Below are 16,782 nucleotides of genomic sequence, written 5' to 3'. Positions count from 1 at the left end.
TTTTTTATATTTGGTGTATGGAATTTATATTTTGTGTTTATATGGTTAAAAGAGAAGCCAAAGCAGGAAAAGGGTGAGGTATTCCCATACCTTAAGGATATGAGAAGACGGCGCAGTGGGGGAAATACGAGCCAATGGTCATGCGGATTAGGCCGTGAACGTTTGCTTGCGGCGGCTCGCTGTTTTGCATCCGAGTGTTGTGCAAGCGACTGGGCGGGTTTTACAGGAAGATGCCTGAATTTTAAAGAAGAAAATCTGCTCAAGACAGATGAAAAGAAAGAAAGAAAACAACAACAAATCTTATCCGCCCGAGGCTCCAACTTTTGAAAAAGTGCTGAGTCGCCACTTGACTCACGGGAAAGTCCGCAAGGTTCCCGTAAGAACCTTTTGTAGGCTTTGAAAGCCACGATCAGGGCCCGGAACTTGTATTTCGAGAGTATCAGGGAGTGTTTATGCAGTTTTTCCAGAATGAAATTAATTGGCACAATTAAAAAAGTTGAAACTTACTCTTTGTTCTGAGTCACCTTACACACATTTTGCAGGCTTGACACTTCCTGTTGAATTTTGTAGCATTCCAGAGTCACTTCCTGTTGATTTTGCGGCGATTAGACATTCTTAGTGATTTTCATGCATGTACAGGTCACTTTATTTTGATTTTGGGGCTTTACCAGGTAAATGATTGTTAAATTGGGGTCATTTCCTGTTGATTTTTGGGCCTTCTAAGGCCACATCCCTTTGAGTTTAGGGCAACTTGAAGACATTTTTGGTAAAAATATAACGCCCATTGGAACTGAATGGAGTCATTGAAAAAATAAAAAGACATTTCTGTTATATTTTAGTGGAACTGTACTTTTTCCCCCACAAACTGCATTTTTTAGAGGCTCAATTATGCAAATCCGAGTGTATTTCATGAGCTGCCAGCCCTCCCTACTCCCAATGGATTGGACGTCTACTCATAACAAACTTTGGTTTGGCTGCCATGCCTCTTTGTGAAAAGTCCTTTTTGGGGCGTCCTGGCCCCTCCTCTTTTGACTTCCCCCGCCCCCCTTTTGCTCTCCCTCATAAGTGGTTTTCCCGGCGCACAAGCCACAAGACGCAAGATGGAAAAGTTCATCTTTCTGGGCCTCCTGGCGGCAACGTTCCGAGCGAGCGGAGGCAACACCACCCAGACCGCCGTCCCCGTGACCTCCTCAAATGTGACCGTGACCTTCAGCGACGCGACCCCCACCGGCGTGACCCCAATTGGGGTGACCTCCGGGTCGAGCCCCGCGACCAGCCCGCCGCCGCCGCCGCCCCCCAGCACAATGACCCCGCAAGTGAAGAAGGACAAAGAAAAGGAGGAGAAGGAGAAACTTGCATCAGGTAGAACCAAACTCCAAACCCCAACTTAAACACAAACTGTCTCTTTAACTGTAAATATCATGTATGTAACCTTTGGAGTATTTTGAAAATTGGCAAAAATTGCATTCGACGCCCACAAAAAAGTTCCCTGTATTTTAAAACTTTCATGAACAAAAGAATGACCAAAATATGATTCGAATTTCACTAAAATAAACAGAAATGGACCTGAAAATGGGTACCCCACATATGCCCCCAAATGACCTGTGGATTAACCCATTTGACACAAAATCTGTCTTGAGTCGCCCCAAATAATCATCAGGAAGTGACCCAAAATGTACAGGAAGTAACTCAAGAATCCCCCAAAATACTCACTTCAATCACCAAGTTGGACCTGCAAAAAATTCAATTAATAGTCGTGAGTATATTGACACAAAACTTTCTTGAATTACCCCCAAAAATCTTCAGGAAGCGACCGCCCACCCCCCCGCCCAAAAAAACAAAGCAACCCACAAACGCACCAAAACTGAACAGCGTGGTCACCTAAAGTGAAGTCATTGCCCTCCCATTGACAGCAATTGACGTTGAGTTAGCGTTAGCCTCCCGCGTTAGCCCGTTCCTGATTCAAGATATACCAGTGAGGGGTTAAAAGCGGCGCGCCGTGTAATCGGAGCGCGTCCCGCCTCAACTATGTGGGACGTGGAGGGGCCTACTTTCCCAATTTTTGGAGTGGGAGGACCAATGAAAGATGCGTAGATAAGCAAATTCCACATGAAACCCGAGACGGGCTTCGGCTGCACGCTAGGCTAGCTGCTCAAACGCTCTAAATTGCTCCTCGCTATGATTGGTTGTCCTTTGTCTCCTTAAGCCCCGTGATTGGTTGGCCACCGATTCAGGGTGTCCCCCCGCCTGGTGCCCGAGGTCAGCTGGGATAAGCTCCAGCACCCCCCCGCGACCCTGTTGGGGAAAAATGGATGAAGGAATGTAGCTAAAATTCTAGGTCATCTTCTTGTGTGGTTCCTCCAGCTTGTCCTCCTCTGGGTTTGGAGTCCTTGAAAGTGGACGACACCCAAATCCAAGCGTCCTCCTTCGAGAGGTTCGGTCTGGGTCCGCATCGAGGACGTCTCAACATCCAGGTCGTCCGTCTTGACCGTTTCGTTCCATGCGGTTTTATTGGGGGGGGTAAAGATGCCAGCGCTAATGTTTGCAGTCGGGCATCGAGGACGGAGACCTGTACGACGGCGCCTGGTGCGCCGAGTACGCGGACACCCGCCAGTGGTTGGAGGTGGACGCCCTGCGCCTGACCCGCTTCACCGGAGTCATCCTGCAGGGCCGCAACACCATCTGGAGGTGGGCGGGTTAGCGGGGTGGGCGAGCCGGGCTCGAGCTCAAGCGTCTTTTGCTGCCGTTCGCAGATACGATTGGGTGACCAGCTACAAAGTGCAGCTGAGCAACGACTCGGTTAGCTGGCAGAGCAGTTTGAACGGGACGCAAGATGCCGTGAGTGACCTCAAATCCAGAATTAACATTGGACCCCAAATCCGCCTTGAAAACGTGACCAGTTTCGTGATTTTTTTTTCCCCAAGGTTCCAGGTTTTTTTACAATATTTTTTTGCAGTTTTTTCATTTATTTTAGTTCAGGCGGTTTTATTCATTTTTTGCAATTTTTCTAAAACATTTTTTTATTTTATTTTAATTTTCAGGGTTTTTTTTTTGCCACTTTTTAGGTCAGGTGTTTTAGTTGATTTTTTTTCCGCAATTTTTGGGCGTTTGGTGGTTTGGGGATTTCCTTGCCGTTGCGCCGGTCTAAGTTTTTGGGGCTCTATTTTTGCAGGTTTTCCATGTTTGCACATTTAGCGTTTTTTTGAGTTTTAACTTTTTATTGCGGTTCATGTTTTTTCTTCCATTCAGCCAACCACAGGAAAACAACAAGAACAAAAACCTACCAAAAAACCCTACAAAAAAACCCTGCTCTTTCATTCAAAAAGCAAACGATCAATCAAACATCCAAATACACGCACGTCACTTATGACCCACATATACACCACTAAGGGTTAAACAAACTCGACACCCAAATGCTTAATCCAACTCTCAAACTAGTGGTAAAATTGCACCAAACAGCACAAAGCCGCAAAAGGAGAGCCGGCAGGGATTGCACAATAACTGCCTCTTCGCGGTATGAATTCTCAAATTCCCACAGCGTTTCTCTCCATTAATTTTTCCGGGTGCCTCCCCCTCACCCGCAGATCTTCGTAGGCAACAACGACGGCGAGACTCCGGTCCTGGCGCTGCTTCCCGTCCCCGTGGTGGCACGTTACATCCGGATCAACCCGCAGACGTGGTTCCCCGACGGAGGGGTCTGCCTCAGAGCCGAGATACTTGGGTGTCAGCTTCGAGGTCGCTAAGCCCGCCCACCTCATTACCAAATTCAAACTTAAATTTGGGGCAAATTGGAGTTCTTTTCTTTGGGTGGCAAAAAAAAAAGCGAACAAAAAAATTCCCATCAAATGTGGAAAAAAATAGGGGTGTTCAGCTGATACCAAGACCCTGGCCTTTAGGGAGTCTGGTTTTAGGGCGTAAAGGGGGCGTGGTTTGGTTTGAGGAGAGCATAAAAAAATCTCATCACACCCAAGCCTTGTAAAAATTAGTGCACCCATGTTTGAATACTTAAAAAAAACAACTCCCTTTACCTAACAACTCTGACCCAAGATGGCCGCCGGCACACCACCAACCTAGCCCAAAGCTAGCAGTTAGCACACCTACGCTTAAGCCACCCAAGACAGAACGCCGCTTGCCCTCTCGCCGCTCGCGTGCTAACGGGCGTGTGTTGGGATTGGTTGCAGAAAGCTCGGAAGAAGATGCCACTCCAAAAGACCGCCTAGATTTCCGACACCACAACTACCAGGAGATGAGAAAGGTGGGCCTTCTCCGGTTTTGCCGGAGAAGCCCCCCACTTGACGTTCTCTCCTCGACCGATGCAGGTGATGAAATCCGTGGCGGAGGAGTGTCCAGACATCACGCGCATCTACACCATCGGGAAAAGCTACATGGGCCTGAAGCTCTACGTCATGGAGATCTCGGATAATCCGGGCAAGCACGAACTCGGTGAGGCCTACGTTATTTACTCTTGTTCTTCTTGTGGACACCAACTTTAAAGTCCTTGGTCAAACTTGCTAGCCATGTAGCGCCGACTAACGTCTATGGATACTCGAAGATCGATAATACGTAATGGAATAATTAGCCAATGACCAGGAATTGCGCTAAAATCAACAGAAATTGACCCAAAATGGACAGGAAGTGACCCAGAAGTACCCCAAAATGAACTTTAAAAGGGACCCAAAAGCAAAAAAGTTTCCTGCCTTTGACAATTGACCCAAAAATGCCTTCTTAAAAAAAGTGAGGTGACCTAAAATGAACAGGAAGTGACCTGTATCAACAGGAAGTGACCCAGAAGCAACAGGAAGTGACCCAGAAGCAACAGGAAGTGACCTGGTTTCAACAAGAAATGTCCAGTGAACACATGTCCAGAAAATTATTCAAAATGTACAAATCATGAGTCCCAGAATGCCCATAAATCAACAGGAAGTGACCCATACGAACCCCAAAATGGACAAGCTAGGGAACCAAAACCAACATTGAACACATTTAAACGGAAAAGCGGCTAGGCTAGGAATGCTCAACTTAGATATCCCAAACATTTAGACCAAGTGTCTCCCGGTCCCAATGAATTGGACGTCTGGCACAGTCAATGGCAGCCAAGTCTCCAACCGTGGTGACGGCTTTCACTTTGAATCAGGCGAACCGGAGTTCCGCTACGTGGCCAACATGCACGGGAACGAGGTCCTGGGTCGCGAGCTGCTGCTCAACCTCATGCAGTACCTGTGCCGCCGCTACAAAGCGGGCGACCAGCGCGTGCTGCGACTGGTCACCAACACGCGCATTCACCTCCTGCCCTCCATGAACCCGGACGGCTACGAAGTGGCCTACAACAAGGTGCGCGCCAGAGATTAGCCGCGAGCCGGCGTCCGATCCAGGCCGACCTTCCTTCTTTCCTCGGTCAGGGTTCCGAGCTAGCCGGCTGGGGCGAGGGACGCTTCACCTTCGAATGGATCGACCTCAACCACAACTTCCCGGATCTCAACACCATCTTGTGGAACGCGCAAGAGGAGGCTCAGGACCCGTCCAAAGTTCCCAACCACTACATTCCCATTCCGGAGTACTACACTAAAGAAGACGCCGTGGTAAGTGTGCGCAGGCTAGCAAATGCCGCTAAAAAAGCATCTTTATGTTATTAACACTCTAAAGCCAATAGCAATAATGTCCAGTTTTTTTTTATTAGCCAAAAAGAGTCACTTTCCCCTGAGGCGAACATTTAGCTGTGGACATGAAAATGCAAAGGTTACACTAGCTGGGAGTGGTAAGCTAGCTTGCTAACCACTATCAATTCAGGTGGCCCCGGATATGCTAGCCAGGAATGGTTAGCTAGCCACATGAACCCATCGCAGTTAGCTAGCTAGCTAACCGTCATGGGTTCAGGCAGCCTCGGATACGCTAGCCGGGAGTGGTAAGCTAGCTTGCTAACCACGATCAATTCAGGTGGCCTCAGATACGCTAGCCAGAAATGGTTAGCTAGCCACATGAACCCATCGCTAGCTTAGCTAACTAACGGCTAGCTAGCTAGCCGTGATGGGTTCAGGTGGTCCCGGATACGCTAGCCGGGAGTGATTAGCTAGCTATCTGACCGCGATGCGTTCAGGTGGCCCCGGAGACACGGGCGGTGATCAGCTGGATGCAGGACATCCCCTTCGTGCTGGGCGCCAACCTGCACGGCGGCGAGCTGGTGGTGGCGTACCCGTACGACGGCACGGAGGGCTGGGCCCCGCAGGCCGACACGCCCACCCCGGACAACGCCTTCTTCCGCTGGCTATCCACCGTCTACGCCTCGTCCAACCCCGTCATGTCCGACCCCGAGCGCCGCCTGTGCCACAACGAGGACTTCCGCACGCGCAATAACATCATCAACGGCGGAGCCTGGCACAACGTGCCCGGAAGTTAGTCCGCTCACCCCTACAACTTGCCACTTCAACACTTCAATTTCTGATCTGAGGTCGGCCATTTTGGTTGACTAGCGCTAGCTTAAATTCTCTTCAATTCCACTTAGCTCCATGAACGTCGATAGACATGTAAACCCACTAAAAAGTATGAAGAAGCCAGCCCTAAGAGACAACGTAAGTCAGCCATTTTGGCTCCAAGTGGCCATTTTGGTTGACTCCCGCTAGCTAGAATTTGTAAAAAATCCAGCTCCAGAAGCTACCCTACGCCATGAAATTTGGTAGACAAGTGAACAAACCATGGGTAAACTCACAAAAAGAGTCAAGAATCCATACAAGTCAGCCATTTTGGTTCAAAGAGGCAATTTTTCCTTCAAAATTCCAGCCCAGAAAGCCATTTTCACTTGGCTTGACCCCTTGTAAACTTTTTTTTTAAGTCTCATAAAGTCAAGCCCAAAGGACAAAGGAAGTCAGCCATTTTGGTTGACTAGCTCGAGCTAGAATTCTTTAAAGATCGAGCCCCCACTTAGCTCCATGATCCTCGCAAACCTACAAAAAAGTCTAACCAAGGAACAGGTCGACCATTTTGAACTCAAAGCAAACACTACGGCGGTCTTTGTCTAATTTGAAGCGCCAGAACGTTAACTCCGCCCCGTCCTTCTCAGGCATGAACGACTTCAGCTACTTGCACACCAACTGCATGGAGGTGACGGTGGAGCTCTCCTGCGACAAGTTCCCCCACGTCAGCGAGCTCCCCGTGGAGTGGGAAAACAACAAGGAGTCCCTCCTCCTCTACATGGAGCAGGTGCCTGCCTTCCTCGCGCCTCGCTAATTTGACCTTTCCGAGACGCTCGCCGCTTTCCTAACCAACCAGATCGAACGAGGTCTCAAGGGCGTGGTGCGCGACAAAGACACCAAGAAGGGAATCCCCGACGCCATCATCAAGGTGGAGGAACACGAGCACGACGTGCGATCGGGTAAGACCCACGCCGGCGGGGGTTTCGGTCCTCCGTTCACCCTCCCCGTCGCCCGACCCGCAGCCGCCGACGGCGACTACTGGCGCCTGCTGAACCCGGGCGACTACAAGGTGGAGGCGTGGGCCGTGGGTTACTTCCCGGCCACCCGCCACTGCCGCGTGGGCGTGGAGCGGCAGGCCACCGTCTGCGACTTCAACCTGACGCAGACGCCGTTGCGGCGCCTGAAGGAGATTCGGGCCAAGGGAGGCCGGATCCCGCAGGACCTGCAGCTGCGCCTGCGGGCCCTCCGCCTGCGCAAGCTGCGCGCCAGCACCAAGGCCCTCAACCGGCGGCGAGAAGGCCAGAGGACGCGGCGGGAGGGGCAGACCGGGTGAGGGTCTAAGTCTAGGGCGCTAAAAACTACCAATATTTAGGGGCACACATATATTTTTGTGTGTTACACTGGACCCCACCGAGAGTGTCAGCTGGTCTGACTTTGTATGCAATTCCAGTATTAAAAAAAATGCTCCTTTTACTGTACTTGGCCTGAGCAACTTTTCTGGAAGGGCTCCGCCTAGTGGCGAGACAAACAATTACAACAGAAAACCATATATTCCAACTTTCCTCCCCGAAAAATGTCAATTTCAGCCCTAACATAACAATGGCAGATGATCAATTGACTAATTGATTAGCAAATCTTTCAGTTTTTATTGTTATAAAAATACTTACTACTTTATTATATTCTATTTTATTAAACTGATTTTTGGGCAACCTCAACACGTTTCTTTAAATTTTTATTCCTGTTTTTAATTAATTTAATTGTTTTAACATGGAAAATAGTGAATCTTGTCATTATAATTTTTTTTTTAAATGAAGGAAAAATTGGTTATTGTTCTCTGCTTTTTTAATTTTGTGTCAGCGGGAAAATTTAATATTCTTGGATTTTTCAAATAAATAATTTTACATTTATTTAGTTTTAGCGAAAAACAATCCACGTGGTTTACTTTTGCAATATGAAGTGGCGGACCGGTTAAACTCCCCTGCCTATAGTTTATTTTCAGATTAATGCACGGAGTAAATTGTACACACATTTTATTTTAGCAAAAAAAAAATGTATCCAGCCCCTGTACAACCAGTTTGACACCATTTTATCAAAAAAGGGGGGAAAAGCTTTAAATATTCTCCAACATTTCGAGTGTAGAAATTTGATTACTTTTATTTTAGCATAAAAATGAAGTCGACGCACGTGTTTTGCTTTGGCGGGCCACACAAAACGAGTCGGCGGGCCAGATCTGGCCCTTGAGCCATCACTTTGACACCAATTCCAATCACGAAGGGAGGAAAAAAAAAAACGTTTTTTGTCATTTTTACAAATATTTACTTTTAATAAAAATGTAAAAATGGAGTCGACGAACGTAATTTACTTTAGCGAGAAATATTCTACAATTTTTGGATTGTGGGACCTTGCTGAATTTTATTTTAGCGGAAAAATGAAGTTGACGCACGAGATCTGCTTTGCCGGGCCACCCAAAGTGAGGCGGCGGGCCAGATCTGGTCCCCGAGCCGTCTGTTGGACACCGTCGAACACTATAAATAGTCTTCCATTTTAGGACCGTGTAAACTCGCTTACTTTTATTTTCAACGCACGCGATTTGTTTGGGCGGTACCCGGACATTTCGTCGCCGGACACTTCGTCGCTGGACGTTCCGTCGTCCGTTCGATGAAACGCCCGGGGACAAAGTGTCCGTCGACGAAACTTCCGGTCACGGTTTGGGCCCAAAAGGGGCGGCGTTCGCCAGTTTGAAAAGCCCGCTGGAAAGGGGCGTCGGCTTAAGGCGCGGCGGTCTAGAACTTGGGCTGGTAGAGCGCCACGCGACCGCTAAGGCAGCCCGAGGCCAGCTGGCAATGCGTGGGCGAGAACTTAGTGGTGAGCACCACGTCGCCGTGCGAGTAGATCGAGCGCACCTCACGTAGGCAGGCGGTGGGCACGGGGGCGCAGTCGGCCAGCTCGCCGCAGCTCTCGTCGAAGGCCAGCAGGCGCACGCCGTAGCCGTGGGGGGAGCAGATGAGGCGGCCGTCCGGGCTGAAGCAAAGCTCCTTGATGTAGCCCCGCCCCACGTTGGCCTCCTCGATGTAGTGCGTCAGGCGCAGGGAGCAGCGCGGGGACACGGGCGGCCGCGGCGGCGCTCCGTCTTGGAACTCGTACACGCACGTCCACTGCGGCGGAGGGGAGGGGAGGGGGACGTCAGAGGGGGCGGGGCGAAAGGGACGGAAGGTTCCTTACCTCGCGGTCGTCCAGGTTGCTGGAACAGCGGATGAGCGCCGCCCAGCCTTTGGGGTGCAGCTGCAGGGACGTGATGCAGCTCCCTCGGTCCCGTTCGCCCGGGATTTCCGGGGTCAGCACCTCCAGGCTGTTCCTGGGAGAAAGGCCTGAAAAATATATTTTTTTTTTTCCATTTTTATTTAAATGATATTAGGAAAGTAATACAGTAATCCCTCAAATATTGCGGTTTCACTACATCACGTTTTTATTTTTCTGGGTGAATTTTTTTTTGTTAATTACATTTTTTGTAAGTTCATAAAAATGTGAAAATCCACGCTGAAACTCGCAAGCGGAAGCCACTCCCCTGTCCTAGGACTCAGCACTTTTTTTTTCAGATGTCCCTTGGGATTTTTTTACCATGCAAAAAGTGTGCCGCAGCTCAAAAAAAAGGTTGGGAAATACTGGGTTAAGGAGTGTCTTAAAGAGACAAGACGCCAAAGAATACAAGTATTAAATGGGGGGGGGGGGGGAAAAGTCTAATTAAAGAAATTAAAAATACAGTAGGTGTGGGAATTTGATTGGATAACTTTATTCATATGTATTCGGGAAATTTCGTTGTCACAGTAGCGAGAGGGTGAGGATGCAGAAATAGGAAAGGCATTTTAGACTAAAATGGATAGGTAATAAGTAAGTTAATAAATAAATACATTAATAAATATATAAATAAATAAGCGTGTTGCTGAAACAAATATATATATATATACACACACACACATACATATATATATAAGCATATATATATATATATATACATATATACACATACATATACACACACATACATATATATAAGCATATATATACATACATACATACACATAGATGTACATGCATGCATACGGTAGGTCTGGGAGCCACAAAATGGTGTGGGCAGACTACTACAACTACTTCAACAAAAGCCAGTCTGACCTTCTCTGTGGGGGTGCAGCTTTCCCGAGTCGCTCCCGTGACGAGGTCCGGCCGAGCGGGACGCCAGAGCGCCTCCGTCTGAAAGGTCAAAGGGCATCTGCTCGAGTAGGGAGGCGGGGAAGGTTCAGGTGCGAGCGTTCGGGCCGGGCACCCACCTGACGTGAGCGGGGTCCGTCGGGCTCGCAGCATGCGGTAGCTGCCCACCTCCAGCGACTGCGTCAGGTCCAGGTCATGCAGGATGAGCAGGTAGCCCGAGGAGGTGGAGATCAGCATCTTGGAGCAGTCGGGCGTCAGCCGCATCCGCATCAGGTAACGCGTGTGGAAGAACTTCTTGTGCGGACAGCCGTCCTCCGTGAACCTGCCGGCGGCAAACCACAGCAAAAATTGGACCAACTTTTCCTTTCTTTGCCGACCGATGCGGTATTAGCGTCGCAACGAGGCAATAATACGGTAGTCAAGACGCGGGCAGGCCGGCAATGAAAACTGCGGACCTGTTGGTGTCCCAGGTGATGACGTTGCCGTCGAAGCCGGAGGTGACCAGCAGACGCGTGTTGGTGTCGTATTCGATGTTCTTGACCCAGCTGGCGTGGCCGTGCAGCGAGCACACCTTGGAGTTGAGTTTGCGCAGATCCCACAGCGCCACCGTGGTGTCGTCCGAGCACGTGGCAAAAAGACGGTTGTCCAGGAATCTGAAAGTCGCATTTTCAGGACACATCCAGGAAGTGGACTTTTCTCGGCCACGGCGCGGCAAATGCGGGCTACTTTGGGGTGGATTTTATACGCGGTGGGCACACCTTATGTTGTTGACGCAATCCTCGTGGGCTTCCGTCAGGGTCTGGATGTGTCGGGACGAGACGGGGTCAAACAGGAGCACCTCGGTCTGCTCGCAGGCCACCGTCAGGACGGACCTGAAATTTACACGGGAATAGTCCACATTCACAACAAATGGACGTTTCCACCCAAAAAAATTCAACCTGCAGATTCCTACGAGCCGCTAACCATATTTTCTCATTGCCATGTGAATGTTCTGTCATCCTGTCAACATGTACGCTAGCTAGCTAGCGCAGCATTAGATAGCGAGATCTGATCAACAATTCTGGTTGTGACGTCACAGCCAAAATGGGAGAAACTAAATGGGTTCCCTGATGTATTGTTTTGGGGGGATTAATAGTAAAAGAAAATGGTTTTTTTTTTTTACAAAATGACATAAGTATACATTAATTTCCTTCATTTTTGAAATGAATGAATCTATTTTTTTTTACCAATTCAGAGAAAACCTTTAAGACCTTACCCGTCGGGGGAGTACTCCAGGTTGAAGACGGCTCCGTGGGTCCTGGTGTTCAAATTGACCGAGTCGGCCGCCGGGTTCATAGAGCTGTACAAGTTCGTCATGGTTCTGAAGTTGTCCCGAACCGGGTCTACAAACCCCCCTCGCCTTATGGCCCTGTTCTGCAGCCAGGAAAAGAGAGTCTTGTGCCGGCCACCGCCGCCGCACGCCGGTGTTCCTTGGTCGTTTGCTAGTCTCGAGTCGGCGGCGGCATTGGCGGTGGTGGAGCCGGCTCGTTCTCCTCCGCTCTGCGCCGACGTCGAAGGGCGGTTATGTCCGAGTTCTTCCTCCGCCTCGGGCTCTTTGTCGCAGCCGCCGTCCGCGTCCTCGGGCCTGTCCCGCGGTTGGTCGGCGGCGACCTCCGAGCTCATGGTGGCCTCCGCTCCGCCGAGGTCACCGCGCTCACCGCGCTTGGTGTGAGCCGTAGAAGCGGGGCCGCCTCAGCACCGCGGCCGGGCCACGGGGGCTCTCGGGGCGCCTTGAAGCGGACACGCCGACGGCAAAAGCTTGCTTGTTATTAGCCGAGCCTGAGTGGAACCGAGCGGACGAGGCTAGTCGGCTAGTCGCAAGGCTTTCAAAACAAAATAACAAGTGCCCAAATTGCACCGAAAGACCTTGGACAATATCCAATAATACAAGATTATTCGCATACAAGTTCCCACTGAACCCTGCCATCTGTTATTTTTTGCTATTTTAGCACTTTGTTTTTAAAGCTATTGAAGACATGTGTTGTCTGTGAAGTGAAAAACCGGAAAAAGATAGTGCGCAAATTTGACGTGATTCTTCGCCGTAAACAAATGTGGCGTAGTTCCGCTTCCGCCATCTTCTTCCGGCGCCATCCAAATTGGTTACTGCCGCCTTGTGGACGGACTTGGTTTACTGTTTTCTGACAAATAAAATAAATACATAAAACAATATATAAATTAAAAAAATAATTTACCCTTTGGAATTATTCAGGTCCGTTACGTACTTTACCTGAATAACTCAAGTATAGATGTTTTTGGTGCTTAATTGCTATCCCCTCCACACAAAAATCACTTATTAACTTTTGAGTTAATGTTAAATGACCTACTTTTTACTTTGGGTGGTTTTTTACACAAATACTTTTATTTGGCTTCCACGATTTACTTAAATTTCACGAGAACTTTGAGTTTTGCTACTTTGTTGCCGTCATTTGATTCAATTCTGCATCAATTTGATGTCCCTTATTTTGGCTCTTTGATGCAAGGCAGCATGTGACGCACACAAACGCACACAAACGCACACAAACGCACACAAACGCACACACACACACACACACACACACATCTGTATTGTCACACTGAGTGTAAAAAAATCACTTCAAGTAATACAACAAATGTTCATTGGGCCATCTCAGTTAAATTGCATTGGACGTCTAGTGTTGCCGATGGCAACAAATGAGTTAATGGCAATAAACAAGTTTTGGAATATGGAATGATTTCGAATTTATATTCAAAGAGGAGACAAAGAATGCCGGCACTCCAACTAATTTGAGTCATGGGAAAAAGAGGGAGCTGCCTTTGACTATAAAAATACAGGCCGCGCTAAGTGAATTATGCTTTTTTGTCCTTGCAATTATTCCACACACTTTTCTTCAAAGTGCACTTAGCACATGACCCTAGATTAGAACATAGCTGGGTAAACAATGACAAATTATTTAATTCAATTCAATTCAATTTTGATACAAATGTGTTGCTCAAATATAATCACTTAGGACAGGGGTGTCAAACTCATATTTTTGTCGCGGGCCACATGGTAGTTTCGATTACATCCGGAGGGCCGTTATGTCTTCCAACTAGGCTGCCAAAATTAATCGATTAATATATTGACAGCTTTCTCGATCGTGCTAATCGATAGATCATTTTTGGACTTTCAATTTAGTACAAATTGTTGTAATCATTGATTTCAAATGAGGAAACAGGAAATAATCTACAATCTTCATTTGCATTTCAGGAAATTTAATATACATCTATACTCTTCATTTTAATTTGATCCTAAAACAGAAAGTTGGCACTCATCATTTACTTTCCTGGGCCACACAAAATGATGCGGTGGGCCAGACTTGGCCCACGGGCCGCCACTTTGACACCTGTGACTTAGGATATCTACGTGTTTCTTTTTGAATAAGGCTAAAATAAACTACTTTTATAAGAGAAAAAACATTGAAATTTGATAAAAATTAGAACTATGTTGACATTTTATTAAAATGTTTACATTCAAATTCGATTTGTTTATGTACATAAAAATAAACTCTTTTTGGATTATTTGTTTTACAAACGTACATAAAAAATAACGACATTAAAAAATATAATACAAAATAATATTTACTTTTTTATTTTTCATTTATGGAAAATTATTAGGTGACTCATGGGGTAATGAATGATTTCAGAATATATTGATCTTTTTTCATAAAAGTCTAAGAGAGAAGACATATTCCAAAAATAATAATAATAAAAATTGCCCCCAAAAAAGAGGTAGGTCATAAAAAAATAACTAGGCTACGTTGCTGAATAATTTCACATTTTACATTTTTTTTAACAAAAAAAAGGCCCCAAAAAAGAGGTTAAGCAAAACGATAAGGTCAATAATAATAATAATAATAATAATCGGACATAGGCCATGTCGTCATTACCACAACACAAAAAAGCCTACTTGTCATCACACGCAGAAACTGCGTGTGACGAAATGGATGGTGCTTCTCCATAAGCTACGTTTAATCGGCACAAGACCTAAATAAGTGTAAGTTACGGACTTGTAATTTGTCATTCCGCTGTTGTGAATACAGGTCGCTCCTTATTTTTTTTGGCCTTGGCGTCAACGGCAACCGACAATTTGACAACGCTTAATTCCGTCCGGCTCGGTCTGGTCCGGTCCCGTTTGGTCCGGTCCCGTCCCGTCCTCCGCCGGCCTTTCATGTGACGGCCCAAGATTACAGTAATGGACGGAGCAAACATCAGCTGCTTCCATTTAGTCGGGGAGTGACTCCAGTTAAAAGTCAAGTGCGACTTGTGTGTGTACGAGATGGCCCAAATGACATTAGGACCGCTACGGTCACGGGTTGGAGCGCTCTCGCTCTCGCTCTCGCTCTCCTTTAACGCCGGCGCAAGACGGCCTTTCGGCGACTTCAACATCAATGCCAAATCATCCAAATTTGACCAAAAGTGACCTTCCGCTACCCTCAAACGGCAAGAAAGTCACCCTAAATGAACGCCTTGCCTGCTATTCATTCCAGAACCGCTTTATCCCCCATTAGGGTCGCGGGGGGTGCCGGAGCCAACTAGGTCTACTTGGCAATAATGTGGCCTGAGAACCAAACAAAGCTTGACACCCCCGATTTAGGGTGTCCAATCCGTCTAGCATGCATGTTTTTGAGATATGGGAAGAAACCGGAGTACCCACAGAAAACCCACGCAGCTCCAGGGGGGAAGATCTAACCTCCACGCAAAGGTCACAACCCACCCAGGATCGAACCCTCTCCCCTCAGAACATGCTAATGCGCCGACGGTAATTTTATCGGAAGAAAAACAGGACGTTTACCCACGCGATTGACTTCTCCGGACGCCAATTTGACACCCGTGTTTGATCCGAATCTAGCATGGATGTTAGACAATAACCACTGCACGCCTTAACATCAAAAGAGTTAATTTTCAATGGGTGCTAGCTACGGGATGCTAATGACAGCGCAGCATGATTGCAGCGAAAACACAACTAATGCGATTAAAACGGCATCGGGAGGCGCTCGAATGCGGGAAAAACAGGTTCTCCGACATGTCACGCGGTGTCCGGACCGCGACCGATCCTGTCATGTCCCGCTTGTATGAAAAATAAAAAAGCGTCTCGTGTTGGGGTCACGACTTCTTGTGAAATGCCGATTGGAAGCGCCGCTGCTCCTGTTGTTGTTGTTTTTGTTGTGTTTGTCTTTGAATCCTTAATTAGGGGAAAACCCATTTTGGGCTATTTAGAACAACTTTAGCATCATTTAACCTTAACTTGAACATATTCAACAATAGTGTTTTCGGGGGAATTGGACATCCGGCGCCGTCAATGGCACAGAAACATGAGCATTTGCCGGCATATTCTCAGGTGAAATTTACTGGGTACTTCCTGTTTATTGGGAGTCACTATGTGTCCATTTTGAGGCATTTAGTGGTCAAAGGGTAGAGTTTGAGTTTCATTTATTTAATAAATAATATGGGCGGCCCGGTGAATGAGTGGTTAGCGTGTCCACCTCACGGTGGGGGACCTGGGTTCAAATCCAGGTCGGTCCACCTGTGTGGAGTTTGCATGTTCTACTCGGGCCTGCGTGGGTTTTCTACGGGTACTCCGTTTTCCTCCCATATTCCAATGACATGCTAGACCAAGGGTGTCAGACTCGGGTTGGTTGGCGGGCCACATTAATTATTAATGTTTTTTTTATAAATTGATTAAAATAACTGGATCAAAAGTCCTGAAAATCCATTTTTATAGATGTAAAAAAAATGTTAGAGCTTTTTTCTTAGTAAGGGAAAAATCTCTTTTAATCATTATGTTCCATATTAAAGTGGAAAATTGAAAATATTTTTATATATTTTTAGATTTTACAAAATGATTTTTGAACTAAATAACAGAAAAAATTGATTACAAAATTATTTTTGAACTAAAAACACAGAAAAAAAAGATTAAAAAAGGACAATTATTGATTTAAAAGGGGGAAAATCAGGAAATTTAATATACATCTCTACTCTTCATTTTAATTTGATCCTAAAACAGAAAGTCGCCACTTATGATTTACTTTCCCGGGCCACACAAAATGATGCGGCAGGGGTCAAATTTGGCCCCCGGGCCACCACTTTGACACCTGTGTGCTAGACTATCTGA

General features: G+C 47.1%; 3 protein-coding genes across 3 annotated transcripts in view; 1 reads left to right on the top strand and 2 right to left on the bottom strand.

Annotated features, from left to right (window-relative positions):
* rmnd1 (required for meiotic nuclear division 1 homolog) overlaps positions 1–16,782 on the bottom strand; it is a 48,706-nt gene that overhangs the window by 15,794 nt on the left and 16,130 nt on the right. The gene's annotated exons all lie outside the window — the stretch shown is intronic.
* On the top strand, positions 42–8,122 carry cpxm1a (carboxypeptidase X (M14 family), member 1a). The gene is made up of 14 exons (XM_077621412.1): positions 42–73; positions 1,067–1,362; positions 2,365–2,474; positions 2,549–2,688; positions 2,754–2,838; positions 3,585–3,735; positions 4,182–4,255; positions 4,320–4,443; positions 5,135–5,331; positions 5,400–5,579; positions 6,095–6,389; positions 7,055–7,194; positions 7,264–7,366; positions 7,430–8,122. The coding sequence occupies exons 1-14, from the start codon at positions 42–44 to the stop codon at positions 7,738–7,740; spliced, it is 2,238 nt and encodes a 745-aa protein (XP_077477538.1). The 3' UTR covers positions 7,741–8,122.
* Positions 8,421–12,679, bottom strand: wdr32 (WD repeat domain 32). Its single transcript, XM_077620241.1, has 7 exons — positions 11,869–12,679; positions 11,372–11,485; positions 11,069–11,266; positions 10,733–10,935; positions 10,578–10,655; positions 9,630–9,775; positions 8,421–9,562 (listed from the first exon to the last, which is right to left on the bottom strand). Exons 1-7 carry the CDS (start codon positions 12,273–12,275, stop codon positions 9,191–9,193), a joined length of 1,518 nt encoding a protein of 505 aa, XP_077476367.1. The 5' UTR covers positions 12,276–12,679; the 3' UTR covers positions 8,421–9,190.

This window comes from Stigmatopora argus, chromosome 15 (genome assembly GCF_051989625.1).
Source record: "Stigmatopora argus isolate UIUO_Sarg chromosome 15, RoL_Sarg_1.0, whole genome shotgun sequence".
In the NCBI taxonomy this organism is placed as follows: domain Eukaryota; kingdom Metazoa; phylum Chordata; class Actinopteri; order Syngnathiformes; family Syngnathidae; genus Stigmatopora; species Stigmatopora argus.
The sequence above is the reverse complement of the archived record's forward strand: the minus strand, read 5'-3'. Positions and strand labels throughout refer to the sequence as shown.

Excerpts from the sequence above, each read along its gene's own strand:
- cpxm1a (XM_077621412.1), top strand. The coding sequence starts at position 42 with ATGGTTAAAAGAGAAGCCAAAGCAGGAAAAGG. Across the intron at positions 4,256-4,319 it reads ACTACCAGGAGATGAGAAAG|GTGATGAAATCCGTGGCGGA; the intron begins GTGGGCCTTCTC and ends CGACCGATGCAG. Across the intron at positions 4,444-5,134 it reads TCCGGGCAAGCACGAACTCG|GCGAACCGGAGTTCCGCTAC; the intron begins GTGAGGCCTACG and ends ACTTTGAATCAG.
- wdr32 (XM_077620241.1), bottom strand. The coding sequence starts at position 12,275 with ATGAGCTCGGAGGTCGCCGCCGACCAACCGCGGGACAGGCCCGAGGAC. Across the intron at positions 11,267-11,371 it reads GATTGCGTCAACAACATAAG|ATTCCTGGACAACCGTCTTT; the intron begins GTGTGCCCACCG and ends TGCGACTTTCAG. Across the intron at positions 9,563-9,629 it reads GCAACCTGGACGACCGCGAG|TGGACGTGCGTGTACGAGTT; the intron begins GTAAGGAACCTT and ends CCTCCGCCGCAG.